The sequence below is a fragment of the Ranitomeya imitator genome, chromosome 6 (genome assembly GCF_032444005.1).
Source record: "Ranitomeya imitator isolate aRanImi1 chromosome 6, aRanImi1.pri, whole genome shotgun sequence".
NCBI classification, from domain to species: domain Eukaryota; kingdom Metazoa; phylum Chordata; class Amphibia; order Anura; family Dendrobatidae; genus Ranitomeya; species Ranitomeya imitator.
Genome location: NC_091287.1, coordinates 378,723,093 through 378,745,569, shown reverse-complemented (window position 1 = coordinate 378,745,569; position 22,477 = coordinate 378,723,093). Strand labels below are relative to the sequence as shown.

At 39.9% G+C, this 22,477-nt stretch overlaps 1 protein-coding gene across 1 annotated transcript in view; it reads right to left on the bottom strand.

The window, feature by feature from the left end:
- The window catches only part of PIEZO2 (piezo type mechanosensitive ion channel component 2), a 628,465-nt gene extending 606,217 nt beyond the window's left edge, over positions 1–22,248 (bottom strand). Inside the window, exon 1 of the mRNA XM_069731039.1 lies at positions 21,847–22,248. Within this exon, the coding sequence (XP_069587140.1) occupies positions 21,847–21,910 (64 nt within the window). The 5' untranslated portion in view covers positions 21,911–22,248. The remainder of the gene's footprint in view (positions 1–21,846) is intronic.
- Between the last annotated feature and the right edge of the window lie 229 nt (positions 22,249–22,477).

Here is a 22,477-nt window from a genome sequence, read left to right as displayed (position 1 = left end):
ACAAAATTAGGGGGTCAGCTTATACTCTGATCGGCTTATACTCGAGTATATATGGTAAATGATGTAAAAACACACATCCAGCTACAGTGCTGTTGGAAATTTTCTGAACCCTTCAGAATTTTATATATTTCTGCAAAAATGTATGTAAAACTACATCACGCAACTCCCAAAAGTAGATAAAAAGTAGATTAATTTTACTTTTATTGGTACCCATTTTTGCTTTTGACATTTACCGGTAGCTGCTGCATTTTCCACCCTAGGCTTATACTCGAGTCATTAAGTTTTCCCAGTTTTTTGTGACAAAATTAAGGGGTCAGCTTATACTCTGATCGGCTTATACTCGAGTATATATGGTAAATGATGTAAAAACACACATCCAGCTACAGTGCTGTTGGAAATTTTCTGAACCCTTCAGAATTTTATTTCTGCAAAAATGTATGTAAAACTACATCACACAACTCCCAAAAGTAGATAAAAATAGCAAAATCCAAGCCATACTAACCCAAATATAACAAAATTATCTGCTAATCCTAAGGGTATGTGCACACGTAGATGGAACCTCTGTATTTTTCCGCACCTGTTTTGAGAAATCTGCAGGTTAAAAGCACTGCGTTTTACCTGCGGATTTACCGCAGATTTTATGCGGTTTTTGTGCGGATTCCACCTGTGGTTTTACACCTGCGGATTCCTATTATGGGGCAGGTGTAAACCACTGTGGAATCCACACAAATAATGAACATGCTGCAGAATAAACGCAGCGTTTCTGTGCGTTTTTTTCCGCAGCATGTGCACTGCGGATTTTGTTTTCCTTAGCTTTACATGGTATTGTAAACTCAGGGAAAACTACTGCGAATCTGCAGCATCAAAACCGCTGTGGATCTGCAGCAAAATCCGCAACGTGTGCAAATAGCCTTAATGTTCACACCACTCACAGACCTGTGATATTGGTTTAACTTTTTTAAAAACGTGGTTCTCTTTATCTACATTCAGAACTTGCATTAACATCTGATATAGTTTTAGGTCAAATGTATTCAGAAATATAGAAAATTCTGAATGGTTCACTAACTTTCACTCATTGATGTGTGTGGCAGAAGACAAAATTGGTCAGACAGCTGTGTACAGGATAATACAGTGCATAGAAAAATAGAATATATTCTGTACATAGAATAACTTGATGAAATGCCATATATCTGTGGTTGAAGTGTAGCACAGCTGAGAACAGCATAGGAGCTGTGCTGGAAGCCAATGCTTTACGGAAGGGGCCTGCAGCACAGAAGGAAAGAAATGTGATTCTCGGAAATGTACAGTAGTTTTGGTAGTGTAAGACTAGGACTGCAAATTCATCTGTGTGAAGATGTTCAAAGGGGCAGAAAGAATTTAAAAGAGATATACAGGTATATGGCCTCTATATTGGCCCAAACTAAAATGTCAAAAGTTAACAAACTTTTGCAAAATTCTGTGTTGTGCAAAAATGTGGTGACTTTTCAAAGTGTTTTATACCAGAATTCATAACTGTTTTGATGAATTGGGGACCCAGTCTCTCCAGCTGCTCACTTCCATTCATTAGTGTAATGCAGGGAGCTGTTACATTCGCTTCACAGTGAGCGCACTGTTATCACTCTCCATGGTACGGTTTAAATACTTTTATACTAGTTGGCCCATGCAAAATTTTCACACATTGGTTGTCGGGGGCGCAGGCAATTTCAGGAAAATTAAGCTGGTCAAATGTAAATGTATTTAATGAGATAATGAACACAGAGAGGTATGTGTCTCACTGATTATATATATATATATACTAGATGGTGGCCTGATTCTAATGCATCGGGTATACTAGAATATGTATGTATGTATATAGCAGCCACATAGTATATAGCACAGGCCACGTAGTATATAGGAGTACTACGTGGCCTGTGGTATATACCATGTGGCTGCTATATACATACATACATATTGTAGAATACCCGATGCGTTAATATAGACCACGCAGTAAATAACACAGCCCACGTAGTATATAACACAGCCCACACAGTATATAGCAGCCACGCAGTATATAGCCGCCACGCAGTATATAACACAGCCCACGTAGTATATAACACAGCCCACACAGTATATAGCAGCCACGCAGTACATAACAAAGCCCACGTAATATATAGCACAGCCCACATAGTATCTAACAGTGGCCACGTAGTATATAGCACGCAGTATAGAACACAGCCACGTAGTATATAACACTGCCCACATAGTATATAGCAGCCATGTAGTATATAACACAGCCCACGCAGTATATAACACTGGCCACGTAATATATAGCACATCCCACGCAGTATAGAACACAGCCCACATAGTATCTTAACAGTGGCCAGGTAGTATATAGCAGCCACGCGGTATCTAACACAGCCCATGTAGTATTTAGCAGTGTGTGCACCATATGCCTGTTAAAAAAAAAATTAAAATAAAAAATAGATATATACTCACCCGGCGGGATCCAGCGTACCTCTGGCGATGCTCGCTGTTGCCGCCATCTTGCGTTCCCAGGATGCATTGCGAAATTACCCAGATCACTTAGCGGTCTCGCGACACTGTTAAGTCTTCTGGGTAATTTCGCAATGCATCTCTGGGACCGGAAGCTGGCGGGAGCGCATCGTCAGACTACGGAAGGTGAGAATAGGTTTTTTGTTTGTTTTTTTTAATTATTTTTAACATTAGATCTTTTTACTATTGATGCTGCATAGGCAGCATCAATAGTAAAAACTTGGTCACACAGGGTTAATAGCGGCGGTAACGGCGTGAGTTACCCGCGGCATAACGCGGTCTGTTACCGCTGGCATTAACCCTGTGTAAGCGGTGACTGGAGGGGAGTATGGAGCGGGCGCTGACTGCGGGGAGTAAAGAACGGGCGCCGGGCACTGACTGCGGGGAGTATGGAGTGGGCACTGACTGCGGGGAGTATGGAGTGGGCACTGACTGCGGGGAGTATGGAGTGGGCACTGACTGCGGGGAGCATGGAGCAGGCGCCGGGCACTGACTGCGGGGGAGTAGGGAGAGACTAATCAGACTGTGGCCGACGCTGATTGGTCACGGCAGCCATGACAGGCAGCTGGCGAGACCAATCAGCGACTTGGATTCCATGACAGACAGAGACCGCGACCAATGAATATCCGTCACAGAAGGACAGACAGAAAGACGGAAGTGACCCTTAGACAATTATATAGTAGATATCTATATAGACTGTGTATATGTTTTCACGATTATTTGACCCCATGGATCCATTATATGTCCATTTTGGAAGCCGGCGAGAAAATCTCGCCATACGAAACGAATGTCATACGGATGCTTACATGCGAGAAAATCGCATCCTCGCATTGCACACGGATGACATACGGGTAACTGTACAGGGAACATTTCCGAGATTGTTGTCCGTGTAAAATGGGCCGATTTTTTTTATACGTCGTGTGTGTGACTCCAGCCTAACGGAGATCCCCCAACATTAAACATAATGGTATTTTACTTACTGATCAGAAGGGGTCTGATTGTCAGGACCATGCAAAAGAACAGGAGCAGCAGCATTTCCTTCCCCCCCCCCCCCCCATCCACAGCGGCACTGCCATCTATCTGCAGTGTAGGGAAGCGCAACACAGCACTATGTATGTGAACGGAGCAGCTCCCTATACAGCAGTGCCACTTTGACAGTAAAAATGATGAAGGAGAATTGACCCCATAACTGAGCGTATTTACACCATTGTATAATAATTGGGAATATCCCTTTAAAAAAAAAAAAAACTAATATCTGCAGATTATTTAACCTTTTTTTTTCTCTGCGGTTGGATTTTTTTTTTCAATTTTTGCAAGGTTGTTTCCACCAATCTTTCCCATTGGAAAACAATGTACAGTCTGAGTTATGTCAACGCTGCAGTTTTTTACTTGGAACCAGAAGTGACTCCAGGTCACCAATAAGCTGCAACCTTAGGCTATGTGCACACGTTGCGGATTAGCCTTAGGAATTTCTGGTGCGAATTCTGCCTCTCCTGGCAGAAAACGCACCTGCGGATTTGTCACGTTTTTTTGTGCGGTTCCGCAGCGTTTTTGTGCATTTTTCTGCGGATTTGCTGCATTTTTTACCCCTGTGGTTTTTTATAATGGAATGGGTACAAAAACGCTGCAGAGTCGCAAAAAAGAAGTGACATGCTACTTCTTTTAAACCGCAGCGTTTCCGCAGCGGAGTTTCCGCAAAGTGTGCACAGCATTTTTTCTTCTCATTGATTTACACTGTACTGTAAATCAATTGCAGATCTGCAGCGTTTCTGCACCGCAAAAAATGCTGCGGATCCGCAGAGAATCCACAACGTGTGCACATACCCTCAGAAGGAAGATAGACTTTTTAATGACTGTCCAATAATACGGAAAATCTGATGGTTCAGAACCTGTCCGGTCCCTTTTAGACTGCATTCATTTATATCTTCAGTTTTAAAGCTGAAGTCTTAGGGTATGTGCCCACGCTGCGGATTTTGCTGCGGATTTTTGCAGCGGATTTGGAAAATCCGCAGTGCAAAACCATTGCGGTTTTCACTTTGGATTTTATTGTGGTTTCTTCTGCGGATTCCACTGTGGATTTTCAACTGCAGTTTCCTATTGGTGCAGTTGTAAAACCGCTGCGGAATCTGCACAAAGAATGGACATGCTGCGGAAAATAATCCGCAGCGCTTTCCGCGCGGATTTTTCCGCAGCATGTGCACAGCGTTTTTTTTCCCCATAGGTTTACATGGTACTTAGGGAAAACTGCTGCGGATCCGCAGCGTCAAATCAGCAGTGTGTGCACAAGCCCTTAAACAGGTAAAGTTTTACTTTTATTCTACTTCCACATATGTAGCAAATATTTTAAATATACCTGCCTGAAATCGGCTAAGCAAGGAGTTCGGCAAGCTGGAAAGTCCCCAAGGCAAATGTTAGGATTTGTTTCAGCTTTGTGGTAGTATGCTTTGGGGTAGTGTGGTGCCACCTGCAGGTCAGATTTCCTTACTGCCATATTTTGATATATCATACTTTTTGTACATTCCAATATCAACTATATGTGAACATCTATTCAAAGTATATGAGCATTTAGGATGTTTATTTATTTTTTTTGAAGGGGCAAAAGAGTGGAGATTTATATTTTTAACCCCAGGGCCTAGAAGATTTGAATCTTAGATCATATGATCACTTATACTATATAACACAATGCCACAATATTGCAGCATATAGTGAAAATGTGATTCTCCAATAAAGCTCAGTCTGTGTCTCAGCTTCATAGGAGGACTAAAATGGCAGTTATGGAGGCCTTCAGCTGGTCCCCAGCTGCCAGGTAAACAATCAGCTTGAAGAGGGCCGATGTGAACAGGTGCATTAGTTCACCAGCAACACCGTCAATTAAAGGAAGCCTGTCATGTCTTGTTGAAAGTGGTTTCTGATCTGCATGCAGGATGTTATACAGCAGAAAGAGCTGACCAAATTGATACACCGTACATTTTGTAGGAAAAGTTTCAGTAAAACTTAAAATTTCCCATTGATATGAATAATGTTTGTATGCATGAGTTCAGTGGGCGGTCCTATCCTGTGACTGACAGTCTTTCCAGTATGACTACACATGCAGAGAAAACTGTCATTCATTGAGCAGGACCACCCACTGGACTCATATACATACAAACACCAGAAATTTCAATGAATAAAAGAGAAAAGTTCCCCCTTAGACAGTCAGAGTCCTCTCACTTGATGAACTGATGAGTGGCAAACACTGCAAAACACGTCTCTGGAAATGGAGTGCCTGGTTTGGCTTTATATCCTAATGTGGCAAGTCTTGTTAAAGGGTCAATATTAACTTTCATGATTGCGACTCCTAGCAGTTGGCACTAGCATTCTTGTCCTCTTCCTCTCTGAATAGGATATTTCCATAATGAATTAATTGCAAGTTATACTGAATCCTTTCCCAAAACATACATATCATTCTGATCAGCTTCTCCTTGGCTACACCATGCTGTTCACAGGTCGGACTGCACGTACAACATGGCACAATCCCCTTAGATGTTGGTCAGAGATTCCCAGTAGCATTTAAAGGGAACCTGTCAAGTGTGAGTAAGCTATTAACCCTCAGATACATGATTAATCTGCAGGTTAATAGCGTTATGTAGGTGCCCTGCCGATGAACTGAAAGTGCAGCAAAAGGGATAAAATTAACTTTATTTCTCCCGGGAGCTGCCGGCATTTAGTCATGCTGGTGAGCTGGCATGGGTTCAGGCACTGTCCACAGTGAGGGCTGTAAGCATGCCCCGACACTTTGACAGCTGGCTCTGCCCTGATGCACTGTACAGGCAGCTGTCAGTCAAAGTGCTGGGGCATGCTTAAAGCTGCTGCTGACAGTATGTGGTGAGTGAAGCCAGGATGACACACCTGAATGACTGAAAGCTGGCGGCTCCTTCGAGAAATAAAGTTAATTTTCTCCCTTGTGCCGTACTTTCAGTACAGTGGCTGGGCACTTTCCTAACCATTTAAACCTGCAAACTAACCCTATATTTGATTTAGATTTATAGTGTTAACGAACTTGATAGGTTCCTTTAAATTGTTACACTCCAGCAATCACAAGAAGCTCCAATTGCTGCGGCTCGGGGCAGATGACGGCTAAATAACAAAGTCGGCATCTGCTTGGTATGAAGAAGGCTAAGATCCTGAGCAGGCTTCGCACAACTTTAAGCAACCTATGATGAAAATGTACATCACAGGTCACTGGGGGGTTAAAACAGCTCAGATTTCAAATTAACACATAAAACAGAAGCTATTTTTATTGATTGACACTAACATAGAATCATTGATGTCTAGCTGTTATTCCCTTTTAAAAGGGCACAATGGCATTAAATATTTAAGAAATGCTCAACAAGCACATATCCCTTCTGTGGTGCACAATTTGTAAAGTAGTTTTTCCTTGTAAAATGAAAATAAAATAAAGCAAAAGAAAAGACAATGATTATTATCAATATGAGACCCTTAGGACTGAAAGTCATGTGATTACAAAATAATGCCACAGTCTGATCACTAAATATTATAAAATGATATAAAACACATTGCAGAGAATTGGAAAAGGTTTAATGTTTGATACTTTAGAATCATATTTACAATTCATTAACAATCGCTAAATATACCTACAACTCACTGAACACAGCTACATTGGAATAGGAGTGTTCTGAAGGAAATGGCATCCATGGTATGCGCATGGCAGAATGATGTGAAAGTTAGGAGTTAGAAGTCAGAAAAAAATAGGCAAATGTTTCTTCCCCCCAAAAAAAAACTCCTTAGGCCTCTTTCATGCATCTGTTTTTTAGAATGTAAAGAAACAGAATTCTGGAGTAAGAGAGAGAGATAGAGCGAGAGAAATGGGTTAAATTAAAGGAATAGAACATTTTCTGGGCATGCTCTGTTTCAAAAACAGGAATCCGTCACTGGATTCCGTCTTCTGACAGACAGCGACGGATCCTACGCCCATGGGCTTCCATTATAGCCAACGACGGACGGCGCAGGATCCGTCGCTGGCTGACTTTTCGACTTACACAAACAACGTTCCAATGTCCGTTGTCGCCGACGAACGATTTTACGACGGATTAAAGGGAAGGCCATCCGTCACAATCCGTCGCTAATACAAGTCTATGTGAAAAAAATGGATCCAGCAGCAACATTTGCTGGATTCGTTTTTTTCTAAAAACGACGGATTGTGACTGATTCTAAAAAACGGATGTGTGAATGAGGCCTTAACGTGCATCACTGATGAATAGATCCTTGTGACTGTAGATGCTTTCCTTTTGCAAACAATGCTTTTGATCCTGTCTCACTTTTGGTGACCTGTTATTTCACGAAGTATTGGCACTCTCCACCTAGAATATACTGTTGCTACAAATGAAAGATCTTATCACACAAATCCTGCAGATGATGAGGATTTTTGTTTAAATATTGTCAGAAAATGAAAGCTATTTATTCATGTGGGCAATATTGTTTATATTTTCAAAAATAATATTTAGCTTCCTCATTCTGAAAACAATGGAGAGTTTGTAATAATAGATCGAGGGGTTTCTAAACAACTGAATAAGGCTAAAAGAGGTTGTCCAGGAATTTTACATTGATGGCCTATTTTTAGGAAAGGTTATCAAAATTTGATCAGTGAAGGTGGCAAACCCAGCCTCCCCCACTGACCAGCGGTTCCTAGAAGTGTTCAGTTACAGGGCTGCATAGCACAGTTCCATCAATGGCATAGTGGCCGTGGCCAGGTATTGCACATCTGCCTCTTATTTGAATCAATAGTCCACAATGCCGTTAATGGAGCTGTGCAATTCCCATCATCTCCATCATCGGGAACAGCTGATTACTGGGGATCCTGGCTGTCACCCCTCCATCAATCATACATTGATGACCTATCCTAAAGATAGGCCATAAATGTCAAAGTCTCAGACAGTCCCTTTAAAGTTTAAGTTGTCTATATTCATTAGATGAAAGTCGACTAAATCCAACAGCAATCTAAACATAATAGGGGTGTCCCCACTCTTACCCAAAGGCAGATGTAGAGGTAAAGGGATCAGGCATGTTGAATTTCATTGTGACCAATCCCCAGCAGAATACAAATAAATCAAAAGGCCTCATAGTAAAAGTCAGGAAGAGCCCCCAGAAATAAAAAAAATCCACAAAGTGATTATAATTAACATTACTGATAAGTATTTTTGTTGGGCGCCTACATTTATACACCACAGCATGCACAGTTTATACAAAAAAAGCCACAATCACCACAAATTCTCTGCAAACTTATCTTCTATCTTTGGCAGTCCACAAAACAATGAATGGAGAAGTGAATACTTAACCTATGCTCAATTCAGAGGGGCACTATAGAGCCCCGTTCTCGGGATCACTAAGGGCCCCACCAGTCTGACCCAAGTGATCAAGAAGTTATCCCCTAACCTATGGCTAGAGAATAACTTCCAAACTTAGTACATACTCTGTAAATTGGTAACTATGGAGGAAAGAGAAATTTGTTTACTAAAATATGAATAAATAATTTTCTTTTTTCACTATATTTTGTGTTATTTCAACCGTATTGACGGTTTGCACCTTAAGATCTACATCTAGTTGCCTTTCTGAATTTGACTCAGCAGTATGAACCAATATGTTATGTTTATTTTAGCTAAAATATTTTCTTAAAGCACCACTCCAGCATTTTTTTTAATGTGTCCGCTGGTGTGGTGCTTCTAATCTAAGGTCCCTGACCATACTCTTATACCCACCTGCCGCTGTCTTCACCTTTTATCACTACAGTTCCTGTCGGTCTCTGCCAGTTTGTGACCTGCTGGATTGTTCCAGTGTTTCATGGAGCAAGCCAGAGGTTACAACTCAATACAAGTCTAAGAGAGTCTCATTCTGGCTCTCATAGACTTGCATCGAGAGCTTGTGATGTAACTTCTGACTTCCGGACAGAAGTTGGGGTCATAAGATGGCGCTGTGAAATTAAAGCAGCGCCAAAAAAAGATAAAGACACTGGATGGTGAATATAAAACCAGGAAAAGAGACCTGTCATTAAAGTTATTGCTGATATAATTATGACCATCACCTTTCAGGGCTGATATACAGCATTCTATAATGCTGTACATAAGCCCCCAATCAGACCTGGAAGAAAAGAAAACTTTTATTATACTCACCTGCGGGGCGGTCCGGTCCAAGAGGTGTCGCTCTTCTTGATCCGGTGCCTCCCATCTTCATATGCCGCCATCCTCCTTCTTGCTTCATGCGGATAACGCGTCCCTGCGTCATCCTCGACATTGCGTTCCTGCGCAGGCATACTTCTCTGCCCTCATACCCTCTGACCTTTCCCGGCACCTGCGGATAGCAGTACTTTGCTCTGCCCTCAACAGAGCAGAGAAGTATGCCTGTGCAGGAGCGCGACACGAAGCAAGTAGGAAGATTGCATTGCATGAAGATGGGAGGCGCTGGACCAAGAAGAGCAACACCCCTCGAACCGAACCACTCTGTATTATAATCACTCCCGGTGATTATAATAAAAGTTATTTTTCTTCTCTTACAGGTCGGGTTGGGGGCAGATATATAGCATTACAGAATGCTGTATATCAGCCCTGAATGATGATGGCCGTAACTTATATTGGGCAAAACTGATGACAGGTTCCTTTTAGAAACACCACTCCAGTGCTGAAAAAATAAACGTTGCAGTGGTAATTTAATGTCTTGCTACCTCACTGTGCACTAAAGCAAATGTATGTACAAGGTGTGGTAAAAAATAAGAAAAAAAGATCTATACATCAGAATCATATTTCATGTGTAAAAGGAATGATAAGAATAGTTATTTAACTTCTGATATATTATACATTTCTGTATTTCATGGCCCTAATTTTTTGGTAGACATTGGTATGTAAGAACATAACTACCCACCTTACATTGTCACTATTCGCAAAACAGATTTTATGTTCCGCTAAGTAAACTTTATTTTGACCACATTTTTCACCTTTGTATGTTTGCTTCTCCACATCATCTTCATACAAAAGCAGAATTATTTATTATAGAGACAGATTCTTCTATACACCCAAAAGAATGTACATACATTTTAAAAAGGTTTCAACGATATACATTACTCCTCCTCTTGACATTCCTTGATATATGAAAGGCTCACAAACATTTAAGGACAACATATGTTTTAAAGAGCACCTGCACTATTTCTGTTATGCTTCCTAGAAATTTAGGAATATATTGACAGCTGGGTGTTACTAGTTGAAAGTGAATCCAATGAGTGCTGTCAAAGCCAGACTGTGCAAGGAAAAAGCCCTTTGAGGTTAAATTCCCATGATGAGTTTTTGTTGAGTTTTGACGCTGCATATTTTCGCTGTAATAAAAATACAATGTCTTAGAGTGGATGGGATTTATAGAAATGTCATGCACACTGTGCTTTTTTATACAGTGAAAACTGACTTGCAATGCGTATTTGAAATTTGCAACATGTCAATTTCTCTTAAAAGGAATCTGCCACCCCCTGGACACCTTCAAGCTATTACTGTGGACATACAGGTAATAGAATGGCTAAAGTTGTGTTACCTGTGTGCCTCATAGCTGCGGTCTAGTTGTGGAGAAATAGAGTTTTAATATTTTATGTTAATGATTTCATCCAGCCTCTGGGGCATGCAGTGCCTGGAAGAAATCTCTGCCTCCTGACTTCATTATAATACCACCCCCCTCCCATGCACGTCACACTACCCTGTGACGTGCAGTTGCGGGCCGTAATCCCGCGCCTGTGCCCTGCACTCATCAGTAACTTTCCGTCCTTCTATAGGCAATGTCTTCATCCAGCTTCTACGCGGGCGAGTCACCGTGCAGTAGCAGTGACTCGCCGACGCCTCCACAGAAGCAGGATGAAGACATTGCCCACAAAAGGGCAGATAAAGTACTCCTTAAAAGCCTTATTCACTCAGTTGATTTGGTGCCCCCACAATCATTTAACACGCTACTTCCTTTGTCTTTTCTGAGCACAGAAAAATCATAAAAACCTGGACTGATGTTACACAATGTGCTGCTTACTAGTGATGAGCAAGTGTGCTCGTTACTCGAGTTTTCCGAGCATGCTCGGGTGTTCTCCGAGTATCTTGGGTGTGCTCTTAGATTATGTTTGTATCCCCGCAGCTGCATGATTTGCGGCTGCTAGACAGCCTGAACACATGTGGGGATTCCCTAACAAACAGGCAACCCCTGCGTGTTCACGCTGTATAGCAGCCGCAAATCATGCAGCTGTGGGTGGGAACACCTGAGCATGCTTGGAAAAACTCGAGTAACGAGCACAGTCACTCAACGCTACTGCTTACCAGAGTCTAAACCCTTCTCAAATCAGTCCCTTGTCCACAGGTTAGAAGTAAAATGAATACTAGCACTAGCATATCTGCCTTTTTTGCTATTTTTTAGAAGTAAAATGAACAAACAAAAAATATAAACCTGCACTCAGCTTTATGGAATTACTAACTGCTTCAAACAGCTCATGATATTGCTATAAAGAGGAACTAGGAATACATCCTATGGATCAATACAATTGCTGCACAGACATTATGAAAGCATCTGGATAATGTGTTTCTAATCACTAGTTCATCTAAAAAAACAGGTAGAACAGATGCTTTAAATTTTTAATATAAAATGATATATTACCTAGCTATATAACTATCACCCCTTAAATGGTTCAAAAGATTAGGCTCTGTTCAAAAATAGGAGAAGGTCAACACTTACCACATGCAATTGGCACTAGAATGACCATATTGATTATAATAATGGGTTCCACCTAGTTTCCACTTTGTGTCAACCATTTTATTAGGAAAAATTAGTACGTACGAACTCCATGCAGATATATTGCTCCAAGTGGGGTTTAATCTGAGTATCCCGGGTATTTCACCCATTTATACCGTATATACTCGAGTATAAGCCGACCCGATTATAAGCCGAGACCCCTAATTTTGCCACAAAAAACTGAGAAAACTTATTGACTCAAGTATAAGCCTAGGGTGGGAAATGCAGCCGCTACCGGTAAATTTCAAAAATAAAAATAGATAACAATAAAAGTAAAGTTGATTGAGACATCAGTAGGTTAAGTGTTTTTGAATATCCATATTGAATCAGGAGCCCCATATAATGCTCCATAAAGTTTATGATGGACCCCATAAGATGCTCCATACAAAAAATATGCCCCATATAATGCTGCATAAAAGGTTAATCATGGCCCCTTAAGATGCTCCATAGAATATTATGCCCCATATAATGCTGCACAAAGGTTGATGGTCCCATAAGATGCTCCATAGATTATGCCCCATATGCTGCTGCTGTAATTAAAAAAAAAATGACATACTCACCTCTCGTCACTCAGGCCCCCAGAACTTGTGATATTCACCTGTCCCCGTGCCACTGTGTCTTCCGGCTCTCTGCAGTGACTGTTCAGGCAGAGGGCGCGCAATAACCACGTCATCGCGCCCTCTGACCTGAACGTCACAGCCAGAGGACGCGGAAGATGGAGCCTGGAGGTGGAACGGGGACAGGTGAATATCGCATGGCTCACCCTCCCCCGTTATACTCACCCTCCTGGCACGGTCCCTGCTTCTCCGATGCGATGGTCTCTGGCGCCAGCAGCTTGGTCCTGTGTTCAGCGGTCACATGGTACCGCTCATTAAAGCAATAAATATACGCTCCACTCCTATGGGAGTGGAATTGCGTCCATAATCATTACTTTAATGAGCAGTACCACGTGACCGCTGAATACAGGAAAAAGCTGCTGGCGTCAGAGACAATATGAGAAGCAGGGACCACGCTGGTAGCAGGAGAGAATGATGTGAAAGCCGCCACGCCCCCTCCCCCGCCGACCCCTGGGACAATCACTCAAATATAAGCTGAGAGGGGGACTTTTAGCCTAAAAAAATGGGCTGAAAATCTCGGCTTATACTCAAGTATATACGGTAATTATTCAGGTGAAAGCCAAAAGCAGATAGAACTAACCTCATGCATAATGGGGGAGAACATTTTGAAGTACGAATGATACTTGTTCCGTCCAGTGCAGCACATTTCCATGCTGGAGATAATCACTTTTAGTACTATATTGAGTTTTTCTGTAATGCAGTTTGCTTACTCTAACAGTCTTTATACAGTGAACTCCTTCACAGTCTTATCTTGAACCTGCACCCTGACTTATGGAAAGGCGGAGATAGCACACAAGGGGGGATAAACTCACTACTATCAGCTGCAGGCACCAAAACTGCACATTCTCCAGACACATATTTCAAACAATGGAGCTGATGCTTCAGGGAGCACTGTGAATACAGTACCCTTAGTGAACTTAGAATCGCTGCCTCTGTTCTGTAAGAACAGACATTTAATCGCATATGCTATTTAGGCTGCTCGGTGCACCCTTCACATGGCCAAGAGGCTCAGTGCTCAATTCCACTCACTGGTTTTGAATACACTGCCTCCATCACTTGTGCTTGGTGAAAGCACAGTCTACTGAGTTCAAACAAGTCAGAGCTGTCAATCATAAGCAAGGAGGTGGGGTCAGGCAAACCCAGTGGGCTGAATAGTGCATTGAGTTGTTTAGCCATGCCAAGTGCAAATAAACTTTTGATCAAACCAAATGCTCAATTGCAATGTTTCGCTTCACAGTGAGGATAGGTAAATAGATAGATAGATAGATAGATAGATAGATAGATAGATAGATAGATAGATAGATAGATAAGCTTTTCAATTATTTATTCATTTCTGCCTCATTTTAACCTGTAATGGTCGATGACACAAAATGCTTAGTCCAGTTTACAAGAGCCTCTCAGTCCAAATTGGACAATATAAACCAGGAACAAAAAATATAATGTATATTCTGGAATTATTTAATTACGTACATATGTACATGCAGATGACAACATCATATTGCAAATACCCAATACGGTTTTGTGTGCAAAGCCCAACTCAAACCTTCAGTATAATATCTCCTTCAAAGTAGCAACCAAAGGGGCCCAGGGTCCATGTTTCAGATTCCAAACCCTTGGCACAGTGGTATTACCATCGGTCATGCATTCATTTTCAGATTATGAATGGAGATTGGTAAAATAATAATAAGACTGCCGTAATGTGAACTCAGAAAATTGCTTTATGCTGAATAAAACACTTAAGACATATGAATATGTCTTGTTTTGGTGAAGACCAGAAGTGGACGTCATCTGATGAAGATGGGAGGTGCCGGACCGGACTGCTACACCCATCGGACCGGCCCGGGACCGCTCCTGGGTGAGTATAATCTAACCTCTTTTTCTTATCTTTTAGGATACATCGTGGGCTTATCTACAGCATTACAGAATGCAGTAGAGAAGCCACTGATGCCGGTGGGCTTAGCTTACCCTCGATTTTGGGGGTGACAGGTTCCTTTTAAGTAACATTGCCTCTATGGAGACGTTACAGCAATAAGCTGCATCTCAGAAACCAGCATCAGTAGGTCTCTTTTTTGAATGCTACAAAATTTGCGGTGGATTAAATGGCTAATAATCCCAGAAAAAGGAAAAAGTCTTCCAACGAAATACTATGCTTGCTGAGCATAAGCCTGAGCAGTAGTTCTTAGATTTATTCTGAAATCTGCATAAATCAATCAAGACAGGTGAATAAAATATTTATCTAATATTAATGATGTCGCCCCCTCAACAATTACTATGTAAAAAAGATAAACCAAGCAAATAAAAAAGAATGAAAGAAGCATAGAACTACTATTAACTTAAATTCATTACAATCTGCCTGAAAACGTAGTAATCAGGAAAACCAAAACCTTCCTGACCACACATAGCCTGGAGGTTAATTACACATGTTCATCACAGAAACAAATAGAAGAATAGCACAGCAAGTACCAAAACTTGTACACTGTATCAATAATTCAAGACTATATTGTATCTAACACATCCAGTAGCATGAAAAGTGCAGAAGAATGGAGGATGAAGTTTATAGACACGATAAAGGGGGTTGGCATTAATTGAGAAGTAGCATAACAAAAAGGATACAAATAATTACCTTTTTTTATATGACCAATAAAACAAAGCTGTAATGGTAATCTAAGTGAATGAATGAGTGCATGATTCAGAACGGGGTGGACTGCTTTTTGCATTATTGTACAATTCTTTGCCCTAACTTTGAAGTTAGGGAGCATTTTAAGAAGAGAATATGAGGGTGTATTCACATGCAGCAGATTTTTTGTAGAAATTTCATACTCATCCTTTCATCTGAACCCAAGCTACAGAAATAAACCCTTTTACATGTATAGAATTGATTTTTTAGGACTTTTTAAAAGGAATTTTTGCAATAAATCTGTTGCACGTGAACACGCTAGTAGTCATGTACCTTACAGAGGTCTTTTTTGATCCCCATTGGCAAAGCCTGAACAAAGTGGTATATACGGTAACCTTGATGATATGAAATGGAGGTAACTCCATTTCACTAGGGAGCGATAACAAACAGTTCACCATTCACACTCCCAATCAACAAGCTAAAAGATAATCTATTACTGGCATTAACATTATTTAAAAAACATAATTTATTATCCCAGAACATAAGTAATTGGCTATTCCTCTTAAACAAGAAACATCTTATTCCCAGAATGTGAGAATATGGAGTAAATATTCATTCAGCATAACTTAGGAAACGACTGAGCATATCATTATTTGGAGTGATGTTCCACTATAAAAAAAAGAAAAGCAATTACACAAGCGTCCGCTGAATATTCCATAGCTTTCCATTGTGTAGCTGAGTACAGAAACATTACTGTGTGCATATCATCCAACAATTGAGTGTTTCTGAAATATTAATGTTCCTGAGAATAACCGCTAATCGCTTGTCTGGATCCATTTATTCACTTTTTACTGTCTGTAAAATGTGGTAAAAGTTTTTACATTGTCTATAATGGTTCTATAGCAGACTATTGCAAGTCTGCAACATTACAGAAACGTTCATATTACCCCAAAACAAAGATAGTGGTAGAAAATGTCACCTTCCAATAGTGCGTGAAAGGGTTTTGGTCGTCATCTAACGTACCTTTGTGCAATTACACAAAGAGAATCTTGGAAAATTCTTTTAACAGTTAGTTCTTATACACCTTTGTAAGTAAATATATATATATATATGTATATATATATATATATATATATATATATATATATGTGTAGGTTTGTCACATTTGCACATTTCAACATGAAAAAATCTGTATAATAGCTTCCTTACCAGATTTATATAAACAACATAGGGTAGCTGTAAGTCATGTTTGACTTCTGCAATTACATTAGCTGCTCATAGTGGTCACCATAAACATCTAGAAGGTTCTGATTTCAGTGATCTACTGCGTGCAGTAATTACAATGTCCACAAGGATTGATCTGCGTGACACTTCAATTTGTTTCTGTAGTGCAGTCACTGTAGCCGGTTTTCTAGGGTATACAACATCCTTTAGGTTTTCCCGTAGGTAGAAGTCGAGAGGTGTTAAGTCAGGGGAACGAGGTGGGAATTCATCATTGTCGTACTTCACAGACATTCTCAAATTTCCATTACCACTTCTAAATGGTCTTGCGTTGCTCGAATATCAAGCATGCCTCCGCCATTTTATTTAACTCTCCTGATGGCCACATGGGGAATTTAGCAATAATGCAACTACATACATCTTTAGAGACTGAATAATTCTACAGATTCCCGCCATATTCCAATTCATATTTTTAAAAAGGGCATACCGTAAATAACCACTGGGTCATTCCATATCAAGTGATCAAAATATGAATATTTTTTTTACCTGACGTCTTTAGATTTTTTTTTATTTTTTTGTTTTTATGAAGTACAACTTTAGTTAATTACAAATTAAAAGTTTAGAATTTTTTTCTTCATCAGTTAATTTTTTACAGATTTTTAAAGTTTTGAAAAAGTGCGGATTTTGGCCTGGTATGGCTTTACATTTATCATATCTCGGGCTAGAATTAAGATAAAGAGGTGGGAGAGGCATAATTGTTCTCAGAACGGTACCGGCTTTCATTTGATATGTCACAAGACTATTTTTCTTGATATTTTGTTTTGGAGAAACCAAATTCAAAATTTTGATGCGCAATTGTGCAAAAAACGTTTGTTTTAAAATTGTGGAAACATGCATGTGTGTTACTTGTGTTCTTGTTTATATTTGTACAGGGATTCAACTTGGGACCTGTCAAATTTTTTTATTTTTTTTTAAGCCTTGAATCATCTGATTTTATGTTTGTGTGAGTTTCTTCCCTTTTTCTTTTCAAATTACAACTTATTGAATTCAACATTTATATGCAACAATAAAGAAACACAAGAAACAAATACCGAAGTGCCAGAATAAATCCATCTTAAACATCATAACACAACTTGCTCAGCATTTTCAACCTGAATTCATTGAACAAGCCAAAAGAAAAAAGGTGATCATGTCCTCAGGTGTGCAGGTGTGATTTTCCAAATACAGTCTCATCCTAATTATATGTTAAAAACAAGATTAAAAGAACCAATATTTTTACCACCTATTTAGACATGGAACAATTTTTTTTCTATTATATCACTAAACATGTCATTTATGAAGCGTTTAAGAAGAATAGTACAGTAGTTAAATCCTCGTTTTATAAAATATGAACTAATCAAACAATTAATAGTAGGTTTTTACACTGGCCTTCTATCATCAATGTGTCCCTTCTAGTGGGTGAAGTGTCATCTTGTCTATAAGCGCTTACTAGCAATGGCCATTTCCTTTTGTGTCAGTATGGACGGCCGGTCATGGTGTTCGGCTCCACCTGAGTCAATATCTGATTTTTGTTAACTTTTACAATGTCTGGTTTTCTTGGATACACAAAGGACGGCGCTGGACCAGAAGCTGCATTAAAGTCACTTCTATGTCTTCACTTTCACAATCTTTGGAGAGTCCAGTAGCCACCAGCGCCGATCATATTCACAGGTCACATCACCAGTTCTTTCATCCATTGCCGATTTTGTGCCGCCTTCTACCACGTCATAGACGTCACTCTCTTTGCTGAATGAAAAAACCCTTGTTTTTATTTCTGCTTCACTACATGGGATGACAGTCCGGTATTGCTGAGTCCCTGTGATGGGTTCTGCTTCCTGTAACCGATGTTTTCACAAACTCTCCTCCTCCTCTTCGTAGTCCTGGTTCGTACAATACATGAACGGGATGTTAAGAATATTTTTCTCCCTCCATTTGAGGAGTTGCCTGGGTGGTAAAATTTGGTGTGAATATGGCCTCTGGGGCTGCCGGCCGGTCATCTGCTCTGCATTCACTGTCTACCCCTGGTCATTCTCAGCCCTAACAAAGCTTCTCCTCTGTCCTCGCCTGCTTCTAAGCTGTAACATAATGAAATAATTCAGTAATATCTAAAAATCATGGAGTATTTGGTAAATATGGACCCCACACTTTTACACCACAGGCTGAACAGATCTGAATGCAAGATTTTCGAATTGACACTGTAATAGTTTTATTTTTTAAAATATGATCTCATCACGATCCCAGCTTGTATTTTGGTACAGATGTGGATAGGAGCATAGCAGGCACATGTGCAGTTTTTGAAATTTTTAAATTAAACGGGTTTTTCAGAAATGCGTTTTAAAGTTTTGCGCTTGCGTTCGCATAGGTAAAATATTATCAAAGATACTCTTGTGACATATCTGGTGACAGCCTGTCCAGTTCTGAGTAGAATGGTGTTTATTTTGTTTCTCTACCTTTTTTCTAGCCTGAGTTATGGGGAGAAATGTAAAGGCAGGCAACACCGAAATTCGCACTTTTTCCGAACTTTGAAAATCAGTAAAAAATAAAAAAATATATCTAGAATTTTTTTTTCTTCACATTTTGCATTCTCTGACACACCATTACCAAATAACTAAATCTCAAAATAATTAAAAATATAGTGGTAAAAATCATTGGTTCACTTGACATGGAATGACCCCGCTATGGAAGCGGGCAACCCTATATATATATTTATATATCTACACAGGGTTGCCTAAGGCTGTATATATATACCCTAAAAGGTGTACCAGAGCTGAAAATATGTTTCTGGATTGAATGAATGACTAGGATTTACCTCAGCCAAAATAGAAATATGGTTCAAACCTCAATGAACATGTATAATATTCTCAACTAATATATGCCATACACGAGGCCAAGTTGAGAATGATGAGACAGCAGCTGTAAATATTATACTGTGTGAGGAGAGACAGCCTGGAGCGATATCTGCCGTGTCCAGCATAAAGTAATTTATCACCAGCAGTGAATGGAAGCGATGATTTGGGGTAGATAAATACTAAGGAAACAGTAAACTGGATTTTCCCTGTGTAACCTCTATTGCCTGACCTTACTGACAGCTACCAGGTAAGAAAATGTCGCCATGCTAACTGCTAAGTAACTACATTTACCTCACAAGGATGAGGGGAGCCATATACAATACAGATACAATACAGAGCACAGCTACTCGTCAAAAGTGTTATACATACACATAATGTGAGGTAAATGTATGAGTGAAAAAAGGTGTACATACGTTACATGCATCTGATGACAGATAAATAGATAGATAGATAGATAGATAGATAGATAGATAGATAGATATGGGATAGATAGATAGATAGATAGATAGATATGGGATAGATAGATAGATAGATAGATAGATAGATAGATAGATAGATAGATAGAGTCTATAGATTGGAGTCAGCACACCATTCAAGTGAAAAACCTTCTAATACTCAACATGGCGACGTTTCGGTACCTTAGTGAGAACCTTTCTCAAGGCTTGAGAAAGGCGGCAAAATCTGCCAAAACATTGCTGCTAATGGATCTGTAGAGCCACGGTTTTTCATTTTTATTTTTGGAGTGCTGCCTATTTTTTTCTGATTTTCTACTTTGGAGGTTTGATCATCACCTTTACGGTTTTATTGCACCCGTATTTTTGGTAGTGCTGCCAAATTTTCTTTAATTAGATAGATAGATAGATATGGGATAGATAGATAGATAGATAGATAGATAGATAGATAGATAGATAGATAGATAGATAGATAATAGATAGATAATAGATATGGGATAGATAGATATGGGATAGATAGATATGGGATAGATAGATAGATAGATAGATAGATAGATAGATAGATATTAGATAATAGATAGATAGATAGATAGATAGATAGATAGATAGATAGATAGATAGATAGATAGATATGAGATAGATAGATAGATAGATAGATAGATAGATATGAGATAGATAGATAGATAGATAGATATGAGATAGATAGATAGATATTAGATAGATAGATAGATATGAGATAGATAGATAGATAGATATTAGATAATAGATAGATAGATAGATAGATATTAGATAGATAGATAGATAGATAGATAGATAGATAGATATGAGATAGATAGATAGATAGATATGAGATAGATAGATAGATAGATAGATAGATAGATAGATAGATAGATAGATAGATATGAGATAGATAGATAGATAGATATGAGATAGATAGATAGATAGATAGATAGATAGATAGATAGATATGAGATAGATAGATAGATATGAGATAGATAGATAGATAGATAGATAGATATGAGATAGTTAGATAGATAGATAGACAGATAATAGATAGATAATAGATAGATAGATAGATAATAGATAGATAGATATGGGATAGATAGATATGGGATAGATAGAAAGATAGATAGATAGATAGATAGATATTAGATAGATAGATAGATAGATAGATAGATAGATAGATATGAGATAGATAGATAGATAGATAGATAGATAGATAGATAGATAGATAGATAGATATGGGATAGATAGATAGATAATAGATAGATAGATATGGGATAGATAGATATGGGATAGATAGATAGATATGGGATAGATAGATAGATAGATAGATAGATAGATAGATAGATAGATAGATAGATAGATAATAGATAGATAGATAATAGATAGATGTGCTATTCAGGCATACATATTACTCTCATCTGATCAGTACAGCATGTCTATCACAGTGAGGACTATGTGGGACCTCTCTATCTTGTTGCACATTTTCGACACTTTGGATTGTTTTATGGAAGTTCCTAAACTGACCGAAAAGTCTTGAAAAGTTTTTTTTTAAGTCTCAAATTGCTCCTATGCAGCGTAATGACGGATTAGGACCTGTCCCCGACAGACCGATACACGAGCGTCTGTCACGACTCTCGGCACAAAGGTCGCAGACTGTCGGTAATATATATTACCGGTGATATATTTGCGCTGGCACCGATGCCCAGGAGACTCACCCACGAGCAGGCAGAGCGGCAGCAGCAGCCTGAAGATGAGCCCACACACCGTCTCTGATGCCATCGCTTTCTGGGACCTTCAGAACTGACCACGATGAAAAGCAGGCGAGATGCGCAAGTAGGAGGCAGCTAGTAAGTTCCGTGAGTCCAGCCGAGGCGCGGGGCATCCAGCAGCGGGTCAGTGAGGAGCATGTCCCCCGCACTCAGCGCCGCTCCAGCATCCTGCAGTCAGGGCGGGCGGTGGAAGTAACGAGACTGCACTCGGTGGCGGCAGCCTCCCACCCGCGGCCACATGCAGCATGGGGACAGGCGCCCGGCAGTGAGGAGCTCGGTGTGGAGGGTCAGGAGCCGGAGTGTGCACACCGTGCCTCTCTTCTCTCTGCTGTCCTGACCCTTTCCTCCCAGGCAGTCAGGGTCTACAGTCCCCACCTCCAAACTTTAACTCTCCACAGCCCGGGCAGCCCAGAGACTCCCAGTCCTCAGAAACATAAAACAGGAGACTGCATCCAGTATACGGTGGAATAATAATACCGCTTGGTTACTAATCTATTGTGTCTTTATTTGTTTCCTATTATTAACATGCTCGTTTTATGTTCTCATTTTCATATCACAGGGTTTTACCTCTATTTTC